At 41.3% G+C, this 12,587-nt stretch overlaps 1 protein-coding gene across 7 annotated transcripts in view; it reads left to right on the top strand.

The window, feature by feature from the left end:
* The window catches only part of adgra1a (adhesion G protein-coupled receptor A1a), a 58,797-nt gene extending 47,372 nt beyond the window's left edge, over positions 1 to 11,425 (top strand). For all 7 annotated transcript variants that reach the window (XM_036129866.1, XM_036129865.1, XM_036129863.1 and 4 more), the window contains 3 exons: positions 6,084 to 6,235; positions 7,086 to 7,181; positions 7,267 to 11,425. In XM_036129866.1, coding sequence (XP_035985759.1) covers positions 6,093 to 6,235; positions 7,086 to 7,181; positions 7,267 to 8,749 — 1,722 coding nt within the window. In that variant the 5' untranslated portion in view covers positions 6,084 to 6,092 and the 3' untranslated portion in view covers positions 8,750 to 11,425. The remainder of the gene's footprint in view (positions 1 to 6,083; positions 6,236 to 7,085; positions 7,182 to 7,266) is intronic.
* Positions 11,426 to 12,587: the final 1,162 nt, after the last annotated feature.

The raw sequence follows: 12,587 nt of genomic DNA, 5'->3' as shown, positions 1-12,587 counted from the left end.
GAAAATCAGAAGTATTAAAGGAGGATTACATTTGTGTGATAAATTCAGTTGAGGATCTAGATATCAAAATGTTTCCTCATGTGCCTATTAATTGTGGAGATGAAATATTGATTTTGAGATCAATAGTTCTGATGCTTAGCAAATGGCTAAAAAAATATGCGAACAAACAGCTGCAACCTTCATAGACAACTTTAACCTATTTTGGGAGAGAAGACATATGCTCAATAGAGACTGTTTCTCTCTAAATGGGTCAGGTGTGAAGCACCTCATTTCCAACATCTTCTATTCAGTGAAGCATGCACCATCAGCTTTGTCCCAAAACAAAGTACAGCGAGTACAAAATCAAATCATAAGCCCAGCACAGCCCAAACAATCCAAGATAAAGATAGCCAGAAAGATCATACAGAAAGAGACTACATCAGAACTACAGGAGGATTCACTCCAGATTTCAACAGGACAAAAAGTGGACTCCCCTTTAACTCCCAGAGAGAACCCAAAACCACCAGACACTGGTCCAGACTGCATCCACCTCCCATTTTTTTCCACTCAGCCCTGATGTCCCCTTTCTGGATTTGACCAACAAATCCGCCAGTAGTGAGCCGGCACACACCCAAGCACCTAGACCCGGACACTGAGGACCACCAATGCACCAGCCAACGGAGGGGAGCAGGATGGGTTCCATACTTAGTGGAGACCTGAGAAGTCCCAAGATGGGGACTGCTCTTCCTGAATCTGAGATTTCCAGAACCCCGGAATAGAGTTTACCAGGGAGGCTTAAGAGGGTGATTCCTCTATAGTTGGAACACTGCCTTCGGCCCCCTTTTTAAATAGGTGGACCACCACCCCAGTCTACCAATCCAGGGGAACTGCACCCGATGTCAATGCAATACCATGCACCAGTGATGGGAGAACCCGACCCGAAGTCCCTGGGCTCTGCTTCCTCAATGCAAGATGTGTTGGTGGCCTCTCCGAACTATTCCCATGCCTGAGTTTTTGCATCAGCAACCAGCTGAGCCGTCTGCCACTTTGACTGCCACTACATATCAGCTGCTTCCAGAGTCCCACATTCCAGTAAATCCTGATAGGATTCTTTTTCAGCTTAACAGCTTCCCTCACCTCAAACGTGCTGCTGGACAGCTCGTTCGAGGGTTGTCACAGTGACATGCACCGACAACCTTGTGGCCACAGCTCCGACTCTCCGCTTCGACATTAGAGGCACAGAACATGGTCCACTCAGACTCAATGTCCCCCGTGTTCAAAGCCCCCAGCAGTACAAGGGAGTCCCTAGGAGGGGCACTCTTCAGTTGCCTCTCAAAGGAATCCAAAAAGGGTGGGTAAACTTAACTGCTGTTTGGCACATAAGCACAAACAGCGGTCAAAACTCGTCCCCCCACTCATATGCGGAGGGCGGCCACCCTCTCATTAACTGGGGTAACCTCCAACATTCAGCAACCAGGATGAGGGGTAACAAGTATGGCCACTCCCGCTCGGTGCCTCTCATCAGGGGCAACTCCAGAGTGCAAGAATGTCGAACCCCTCTCAAGAAGACTGGTTCCAGAGCCAGAGCCATGCATCAAGGTGAGTCCAACTATCTCTAGCTGGAACTTCTTAACCTCACGCACAAGCTTAGGTTCCTTTCCCACCAGAGAGGTGACATTCCATGTCCCAAGAGCCAGCTTCTTCAGCCGAGGATCAGAACACCAAGGTCACCGCCCTCAACTGACACCTATCACATAACGCACATGACCCCTTTGGCCCCTCCGACAGGTGGTGAACTCATTGTAAGGAGGACCCATGTTTCCCCTTCAGGCTGTGCCCGACCCGGCTCCATGGGTAAAAGCCCGACCACCAGGCGCTCTCCAGCGTGCCCCACCTGCGCTCGCCAGCATGCCCCACTTCCAGGCCTGGCTCCAGAGTGGAACCCCGGTGACCCGCGTCCGGACGAAGGGAGAATTGCGTCAATTTATTTCAATCATCATAAGCTGTCTTTGGGCTGCTGTTTGTCTGGTCCCTCACCTAGGACCTGTTTGCCTTGTGTGACCCTAGTTGGGGCATAAAGCCCCTGACAGCTCCTAGGGTCAATGGGACACTCAAACCCCTCCACCATGATTAGGTGGCAGCCCACAGAAGGGTGTTTACACAAGTAAAATACTCAATAGTTGTTGTGAAGAGACAAAGACCCACCCCCTAGAATGCTGAGGCAGATGCCTGAAGGAACACCCTGAGCAAAGGTACTAAATAGGGACTGACACAGCTGTCCCCCCATGCCAGGAAAGAGTGGAGAGGAGCCCCAGGAAACTTCCCAACAACTTGTCCTCCAAACTCCAGATTGCAATTGTGGTGTGAGAAAGACGGCGAGGGGTTAAGAAATTCATTGCATAGTTTTCTGATTACAAGATCAGCATTATTTCGTATTATATTCATGAGCCCTCTTTCTGAAATAGCAGACACGTACTGTAAGGATACTGGAAATAAAAAGTTACAACACAACTTACACTTGAACTTGGTCTCTAAGAAGCATTTCCTTATCTTCCGATTCAAAATCCAAGCTTGCTGTCTGAAGAAATTGAAGCTTCTTTAACTTCTCTGTCACTGGTCCATCTCCTGGGAAGGTTCACCACTGTTCCATGTTGTCACCATTTGTGCATAGTGAATGTAAAAGTGGTTTGCTGGAGTCCCAGATCTGTAGAAATGGCTTTGAAACCCTCTGGCTATACCCGGGGCCTGTGGTGTACTGGAAGACCTTGGAGGGATGGGGGTTTGTGTGTGCCCAGCCTGGGTGTCTGTTGTCGTATGTGGTGTTGGAGTTGTTTGAATGTTAATGTTGGGGTGGGTTTAATAAAATATTTCTTCGTGGCTTTTGGGGGGTTTCTTAGGGCTCATCTCTGCTCTTCCTTTAGATGGGGGAGGTAGCTTTCCCTGTGTTGGCCCCTCTTGGGCACCTTTGCTCGGGGGTCCCTTTGGGCATCTGGGGTTTTGGTTCACTTGGAGTCTGCGTTGGAGTGCTCTGGGGTGTGGGTCTTTGGCTCTTCACAACCACTATTAAAAAAATGTTTATGGAAAAACCTTACATACACAAGTGCACTCTCACAAACACCTACAGGTGCTTGGATTCAAGTACTTACACATTTACTTCTATACAGAAAACCCATATTATTATCTTTAGCTGTCACTTTATACATTTTGGATTATATCATATTGTAAATTCTCCTGGATGGTATCAAGGCATTGGTTGTTTGTACCTGTAATACCTTATCGGCTGGTTTTATTGTTCTTTTTATATCTCTCTTTACAGGTGTAGAAGCAGACTCAGTTGATGTTATATTGCTCTCTTTCTTTCTTCTCCACTTTGTCTTTCACCTTTTCTCCCTTTTAGCTTTTTGCCCTGTGGTGGACATCAATAATTATTAATTAAATGAGCACACAACTCATGAAAAGAAAAGATGCATCTTTGTCTTTGTAAGTTATTTAATTCAAAGGCGAGAAGCATTTTAATGTCTCTGTCCCCCAACGCAGTCAGGAAACAGAGCAAGAGGAAAAGGGCACACTAAACCTTTTTACATTCTGGGTTAACATAGAAAGTGGGAGTAATCTTCAGAGGAGTGCAGCCACTGGTACGATCCAGTTCCTATCTAACTCAACTCCTCGCTGTGACCTTGGATGTGGAAACACAATAGTAAATCTGTAATCATGTGAGCTTCTTTGACACTGTAAGGTTATGCAGGTACATCCAGACAAGATATGATCAGAGTTACATACATAGGACTTTCCACTACAGGCTCATCTCTTTTTCTGCTTTATTTCCTCTCTTACCTTCCTGTTTCATTTTCCATTTAACATGAAATAGTCCCAGAATAAATAATAAAGCTTCTTGCATATATAAATTAATGGGAACACTATGGCGAAAGCAGTAAGGCTCCACTTGTGAAAGTAAAATCTGTTTTACTCTTTTTGGGATTAAGATAACAATAATTATTGCCAAATATCCAGACTGGTCACAAAAAAGTAACCCTTTGCCAACTGATAGATCTCAAGGACTTTCTTTCCCATTTATTCCTGAATTTCTTTGGATTATGTCTGCATGATGTCTAGCTTTTTGGTGTACTCCACTTTGTCAGACAGGCATATTTAAGTGATTTCTTGATTGAGAACAGAGCAAGGTCAGGCTAGAAAAGGTGAACTCAGGTCAGAGTTATGTTTAAACGGAGGCATCAATCACTTTGTCACACAGGATTTTTTCCTCCCCTTAGTAAATATCTTCATTAAAAACTGAATTTTGTGTTTATTTGTCATGTCTTTGAATAATATTTCAATTTGTTTGATCTTCTGAAACCTTCAGTGTGACAAACAAGCAAAAAACAAGAAATCAAAAAGGGGCAAACACTTTTTCACACTGCTGTAACTTATGAATGTTACCTTTTTGGATTGCTATAATTTATTTATTTTTAATACTGCATCTTTAAACAACCATTTGTGTTTTGAGTCTGAACAGAACATGTAGAGAAGGAGGCTTACTTTTGAACTTACTGTGTAGGGAGGAGGGGGTCTAGGCATCACACCTGCTGAAAACGCTTGCCTCTTTATACAGTGAGACATGATATAAGACAGCAGTCTGAAGTTAGCGGACTCAAGTTCAGATGCGTGAATCCTTCATCCAAGCTATGAAGAAGCCTGTAAACCCCCCCCCCCCCCCCCCCCTACAGCTGCCAGCAGTTTTTTTTTTAAATGGTCACTGCAAATGCGTGGACCCTCTTTGTTTTGCCAAGTAAAACTTGACAAATACCCAAAGTTTAGAGATGGGAGGCCCCTTGGAGAAATTTACAAACAAATATGATTTTTCTCTGTTTTTGCTACTATTTGTTTAGTAATTTTAATAATTTGAAGTATTCTGTTTGATCAGACTTGCAATGTTTGTGTTAACAAAAACATTTCTATAAGAGAAATATAAACTTACGTTTTTTATGAAGGATTTTGGGGATGGGTGCCCATTGTTGGTTTGAGCACCTGTCCCCAGAAATGTCTGTGCACGTGCCTGCTGACTGTTAAAATAGCTATTTCCTAATGTGGATTTTTCCCCACATAATAAATGTACTCAGTTATTAAATATTTTGTTTTATTTTCTCTGTCACACTAATAATTCTGTAGGAAAATATTCATGAGTTTCTCTATTTTTTCATACATTATAATGCATCACTGAAATGAAACAGACTGTGTTGAGACAACTATAATGATTATAATATTAGATCAAACACGCTGGAAGGACTATATTGGTTGGCTGGTCTGGCAAAGCCTTGGGGATCCCCCGGAGGAGCTAGAACAAGTGGCTAGGGAGAGGGAAGTGTGGGCCTCCCTACTAAGGCTGCTACACGACCTGACCCCGGATAAGCGGAAGAAGATGGATGGATGGATGTATGGATGGATGGATGGACATACATTCCAATGAAATTCATACTCTGTATTTAACCCATCCCTCAGGGAGCAGTTGGCTGCCACTTTGTGCTGCCCACAGAGCATTCTGGGGCTAAGGGACTTGCTCATGGACCCAGAGTGGCAGTTTATGTGTCCCTAACCACTAGACCACCACTCACCTGCATTGATGCTCTTATGTCGATAAGATGTTAAACCTACTGAGCATAAATACAAGTGGTAATGGTGGTCAAAATGTCTCTTTAACCAATGACAGCACAGTGCTAAAATGGGGAAATTGCCCACTTCCCATCCAGAAGTTTGCAAGAAATAATATAAATATTATTTTGAAACTTATGAAGGATACAACCTTGACAAGTGTTAATGGAAAAATACGGATTTAAGTTTAGTTATTATAGCAGTGAGCAAGCAAGTCCTCCTTAAGCCCATTCTTAGTCTAATCAAAACAGGTTTAATTAATTCAATGCAGCAAAGTTTACCTTGTGGTTCAGTGAATGTCTTGTAAAACAATCTATTTTCAGAACATTATCACCTCTCACTGAGCAATATCAAGCAAATGTTTCAGAACTGAGATTCTTCTGGGGATGTGGTTTTTACTAAGACCTGTAAATTAAAAGACTAGCTTTTTAACTTTGTTTCCTTCTTTGATGTGATAGGTTGGCATTATGCTTCATTATGCTTCGTTGTCAACCATGCTGTGGCTGGCATTTACTGCTAGAAACCTTTATAAAGATGTGTGCAAAGATCCAATTCGAGCCCAGGACAGGAGCGGTCCAGCCCAGAAACATTCCAAACCAACCATCCTGAGGTATAGTTTTACAGTATTTGTAAGAACTAAATGACTGAAAGTGATTGAAAGAGTTTGAAATAATGTAAACTATTTTCTTTGGGTCTCTGGATCTTTCACCAGATTCAGAGATAACTTGTGTTGAGTCAACTTCTTATATTTTGATATATATTTCAAGTGATCCTCCAGCCAAGCCTTTGTGTCGCTACACAACTAAACAACAGACTAATCTCGCTGCTATATGTAAATGTGAGGGGACCTAAAGGCCGATTTAGTAATGCCTGTTTTTGTGATAAATCAACCTTTTTGCTTACAGGATCAAAGTCATTCAGTTTACTCAGCTTAGCAAAACTTTTACTGTGGTGCAATTTTAAATGTTACTAAAAATAAAATTTCTTAATACTTTGTTGGTAGTCAGCACAGCTATTGTGTAGCTGGTGTGTATTATACATAATTATGCATTAAAATTTTTTTTTTATAAATTTTTTGTTAAACAATTTTTTTAAAGAACTTTGGTCACCATTATTGTGAACGTTGACAGGGCTATACAAGTTAATGATTGAGAATAATTCATTGAGTTTTATACACACCAGATTTTCCCTAAATTTAAACCAATAGAAATTTTCTTCTGGTAGAACCTTAAGAGGGAGTCTTAAACATTATGTCTCTTCTTGCATCACATTTTGCTGTGTAAATTATTATTATTATTTTTTCACAAAAACATAAGCAAAATAATGTGTGTGTGTGTGTGTGTGTGTGTGTGTGTGTGTGTGTGTGTGTGTGTGTGTGTGTGTGTGTGTGTGTGTGTGTATAAACAGATGTCAAAATTATTTTAAATATTTATTTAGTAACCTTTTACTCTTTTCTGCAGATATTATCTCTTGAGTGATGGCGTACCTCTCATAATTGTCAGTGTTATGGCTATGTTTAGTATGGATAACTACGGCAGCAGGGACGGGGCTTTGTAGTAAGTATGGATTTAGTGTACATTACATTGATAACTTTATGTTTGTCTGGTAAAAGAGTCTTACTTCCCCATCTATCATTTGCAGTTGCTGGATGGCATGGGAACCTAGCCTGGGAGGTTTTTATGCCCCAGTGGGTCTTTTGGTCTTAGTCATGTCTATATACTTTTTGAAAGCCTACATTCAGTTGAAGCGCCACCCAGAGAGGAAATATGAATTGCACCGTCTGAGTGAGGATCAGCAGATGCTGTCATCCTGTGAGTCAAACCATCATTCTCAAAGTGACAGTGGTGGAGCTTCAGGGTCTTCTGGAGACCTGTTGCCTTTTTCTACTGGTGTATCTGAACTGGCTAATGAACATTCTTTTAAATCCCAGCTCCGGGCCACCATTTTCACACTGTTTCTGCTCCTAGCAAGCTGGGCTTTAGGAGCATTGGCTGTATCACAGGGATATTTTCTTGATATGATATTCAGCTGCCTATATGGGGCATTTTGTGTCACTCTGGGCCTCTTCCTTCTCATCCAACACTGTGCCAAACGGGATGATGTATGGAATCGTTGGTGGGTTTGTTGCCATTCCAAGTCAAACACAGAGGATGGGAATACTAATGGCCAATGTCAGAGGCAGAAGCCACACTGCCATTTTAGCTTTCCATGTTCAGGCAAGCACCCACTGCTTTCTTCACATGTTTTGCAGACTTCTTTTGACAAAATGACACCACCTCCTAATAGTCCAACTCCAAGTAACACAGGCCCATGTTGTGTGGCTGTAATGAGTCCAACATCCCCCGTTCCATCTCTCATTGAGCCAGTGCCCTCACCACGTCCACATTCACTTCCTGATGAGCTCCCTCGTCCAACTCTTCCACTGCAGAGATGCCTTACTGAAAGAGCAAAGTCCCACTCCTTTAACCGTCCACGTCCTTGTCTACAAGACTACCGCTCACATATGACTTCCCTGAGTATGGATGGAGGCGTGCACCACTCGCAAAGGGACAGTGCTCTGCCAGCACATCATCTTGAAGGAATACTGTTGATTTCCAACAGCCCACTCCCTGGACTTCAACTTCCTTGTTCTAGCCCCCACTTGGATAAGCAGATGGCTTCCTGCCACACTTTACAACGCCAAAACTCCTGCCAGAGTGTACAAGACTCAGTGACATCTTGTTATGGCCATGTCCGAAACATGCATGACAGTATGACTTCCTGTCACAGCCTCCTCCTGCCTTCTCAAGGGGTCCATTCCTCCCAGTGGCACATGTATGGTTCAGTCAATCCATCTTCTACTGCAGCCTGTTGTGAAAACCCTGATCCATGTACAATGCAATATAATCAAGACCCCAAACCATTCAGCTGCACATTAAAGACAGAAGGTGAAGAGAAGGAGATCCATTCTCTGGACGTGGAGCAGAGAGGCTTCCCAAGAAATACCCTACCTCGGCAGCATTCTACTGTAAGCCGCAGAGGAGTCATTGGTCGAAACAGAAGTCTGCAAGAAGATGGTCTTTTTGGTTCAGATGATACAGGAAATATACGGACTGGACCTTGGAAGAATGAAACTACAGTTTAGCTGTGATGCCATTTTAGCAATCTTCCACCCACTTTACAGATGACCTGTATAAGTTTGGGTCTTCATGCTAACAGCTGTACCCTAAAACAACCTCAAAGAGTCTCCACATCACTTAGGATCCACATAGCTTAGGATAAAAATAACTTGTCAAATGTGTGTTTTTCTCAGTTATATTTTGTCAAGAAACAAGCTCATCCTTAGTGGAATACACTTTATGCTTTAAAGCTGCACGCTATATCGCATGAAATCTCAGGGTCATATTGGCTCATCAGTTAGCAATGTAAAATAAAAGGATACTCAGTTTTAATCATATAGGTTCATCTTTGTTTGTGTCAGTTATTTTAGTTTACTCTAATAAGAAAAAAAACATTGCATCAGAGCAAAGACCCATTACAAAACTTACCTTGACTCAACTGCCTTTGAATTTCGACAAAAGAATAGACATAAGGGTCTTGAGCTGTATACCATAAGTTCATGTGCATAAAAAAGCTTTCAATAACTTTGTTTAGATCCAACACCTTGTCAGCTGGGAAAGGATCCTCCTTAACCTGTTAAGGGTTCGCAATCTCTTGTCTATGTATGGGTGCCGTTAAAAAGAAATTTTTTATATTTTCACCTCCTGTCAATTGGCAACATTTACTAAATAAGAGGTACTCCAATATATCTTAAAGAAATCCGTACTTTTCAGATAATTTTAAAAATGATCAGTTATTTATTTCCGACCGCTTGGGATAGGCAAACACCAACACCCCATGACCCTGTACAGCTAAGCAGGTATAAAGGATAGATATTGATTTCCTCTGCAAAGTAATATATAAAAGGGCAAAACTGAAAACAAGAAAACATTATTTTTTTAATCTGTTGAAGAGATGGTTAAATAGGATTTAAAAAGTTTTATTCAAACATATTACGTTGCTGAAGGTGGTGATTTCAGATTTTTTTTAAATTTGGAATTGTCTGGATCCAGCATTTGTGAAGCTTTGCACCATTTAAATTGTGAGATTTACACATTTTAAGTCTATATTTGTTATTTCTTTTTTCTAACACAGTCTTTTAAAAATGTGTGATCACTCATAAACCGCTCTGAAATGTTTTAAAGCACGTGCGTATGTTCAATATGTGAACAGTGCATGATTAAGTAGACACAATTGTGGTGTGTGTTTGTGTAATATTTGCTTATTACTCTGGATCCACCCTAACAGAAGTATATACATTTTGTATGAAGTTGTACTTATACAAGCCTATGAATATTTTTCTTAAGTGACACCTTATGCTTCCAAACAAGGTCAAACTGAATTTTGACTGTTATTGCACTACTGTGCATTATAGGACCCCTTGTGTGGTGAGATGTTTAAAAAGTGCAATATGCTATCAAGCACAAGGTTTTTATAGTGCCAAATTGATGTGCTACAGCTACAGTAAACACATTATCAATGAGAGATTTCAAGTTTGTAGCATAATACAAACTTTTACTCAGGTTTTAGAATATCATCAGCAACATTTTAAAGAGCTCTGAAAATGCATGATTAGCACAGCTATGCATCATTAAGTCAAATGTGTTTTTGTAAATCTGTCTCATCTTCATATAACCAACTACAAATTCTGGTCTTCAGTCCAGCAATGTTCTCATGCAATTAAATCTAGGTGGTGTTAAAATATCCAATTAAGATCAACACTTGAATTTTGAATTTCCTTATCTTTTGTATCCAGAGTAACAGAAAATAAATCTAGTGACTGTCTGAACTTGGTATAATTTAAGGCGTTAAAATCAGGGGCGGTTCTAGACAGGGGCCAACGGGGCCCCTGTTCTAAAGACATGATATTAAATAAAGTTCTGACGATGATGTATGCTGACAAAGATACCGTAACTGACTGGTCATTGGACCAATTGTATTTTTACCTTTACAGTTTTACTCTAACAATAATTTTAAAATGAAGCTGTTTCATGTTTAGCTCCAGCCATATTGAGATAGGATCAGGGGTCAAAAACCTGCAATTCAAGAGCCACAATTGGCTCACTTAATATTTTAAACGATAAAATATTGACATGTTTATTTTTTTCCCAATCTTTTGTTCTGTGCCCCCATGAAAAAACATTGGCCCCACTGACTAAAATGTCTGTTGAAGTGAATTTGATGAAAACATCTTAAAATCAGTCTTTTCCTTGGAGTTCACTGCCCTACATGTTTTCTACGCTTGCCTGTTTTAACCCATTCAATGTGACAGATATTTAAAAACTTCAACAGGTCTGTAATGTTCTGTGGCTCTTTGGATAAAAAGTAAAAGTACATAATTGTTAATCTGATGCAGAACACCGTTAAATATTTTAGGTTAAACATTTTCACATGTTTGTTTGCATAACCCTGTATGATGTCAGCATTGTTGTAGTCATCAAATAACAGCATGGTTGACTTGATGTTGATGACTCTTGACATGTAATGTATTGTATACCCATGTTTCAACAGCTCAGTCTTCCTTGACAATGGCCAGGAATCATCTTACAGGTTCTGTCTGATTATGAGGTCATTTTTTCATTTTTGGCTTTGCTTTTGTTTCTTATCCGTGTTGTAATGTTTTGTAACAGAAGAAGTCAGATGTACACCCTTACAAATAAAGGGAATACCTTTTTGAGCACTGTTGTCTGCACTAAAAATAAAGATTTACTGTGACAAACTACACAAAGTGTTGAATCTGCTTTTGCGCACGTTTTTTTTTTTTTTTTTTCAATTCTTTCCAGAACATACTATAACTAAGAAATATATTTCAGAACAAAAGTATGTTAAAGAAATTAATTTTAAACCATGGAGCGATTCCCACTTTGAGTTTAATCTGCAGTTTCCCCAACTTGAAAAGGTGTCTTGTTTCAGAAGACTTTCAAGTTTATATTTCCCATGATCGACCCAGAAGCAGCAAACACAGAGACAACAGTTGTAGTGAAAAAAAGGTTTATTGGAGGTTTGGATGATGGGAGTGATGGAGAAGAGAGGTCTGGTCACAGACTGTAGGGAAGTGAAAGATATAGGTGAGTACCGACAACAAGGAGGGAGGCAAAAGATGGTGAGGCAGAAGCTGACTTGCGGGAAGGATGAAGAGTGGACAGCTGGAGGTGATGAGATAGGTAGCTGGTGCTACTAGTGGTTTGAATGGAGGTGTGGTCTGGAGCTGGATGGATCCTCAATGTTAGAGGGTGGACAGGCCCACTGGTGGCTGAAGCCAAGGACGCCAGTGGGACCGTTGGCTTATCAGTCGACTGGAGCACCAGTAAGGCTCCTGGAACACATAACAGACCCATAGAGTGAACAATCTTCTGATAGAGTCACAGGGAAGCCAGACCTAATTGATTATGTACCTGAGAGAAGAACAAGAAGCATTAGCTAAGAAGAACAAGGAACCATGGAGTGACTTGGAGCTAAGGTCTGGTCAGGCACCGCTCTAGGTGAGTTAATGCTCTGACACCCTCCATCCAACTCCTCCTAATTGACGTGGATGGAAAACCCCTGCTGTTGGCATCCATCTGTTGCATCCTGCTAGAGAAGTAAGAACAACACTACACCTCTATAGCACAGAACCGCATACCCTGGGTGCGATTTGCTGAGGGGGGATGGGGGGGATTTACCCCCCCTATGTTTGTGACGTCCCCACCCCCCCTCTGGTCATTCATGTTTTATCCCTGGGGGGGATACATCCCCCCCCCCCTGGTCTGAATAAGTAATATTATGGATTTTTAAAAATGTATATAAATTAGGGCTGTCCGTTTTAACTCGTTATTAATGCGTTAGACCGCAACACCGACATTTTTTTATCGCCGTTAATTGCGCGTCAAAACACACACACCGTT

The sequence above is a fragment of the Fundulus heteroclitus genome, unplaced genomic scaffold, assembly GCF_011125445.2.
Source record: "Fundulus heteroclitus isolate FHET01 unplaced genomic scaffold, MU-UCD_Fhet_4.1 scaffold_241, whole genome shotgun sequence".
In the NCBI taxonomy this organism is placed as follows: domain Eukaryota; kingdom Metazoa; phylum Chordata; class Actinopteri; order Cyprinodontiformes; family Fundulidae; genus Fundulus; species Fundulus heteroclitus.
The sequence above is the reverse complement of the archived record's forward strand: the minus strand, read 5'-3'. Positions and strand labels throughout refer to the sequence as shown.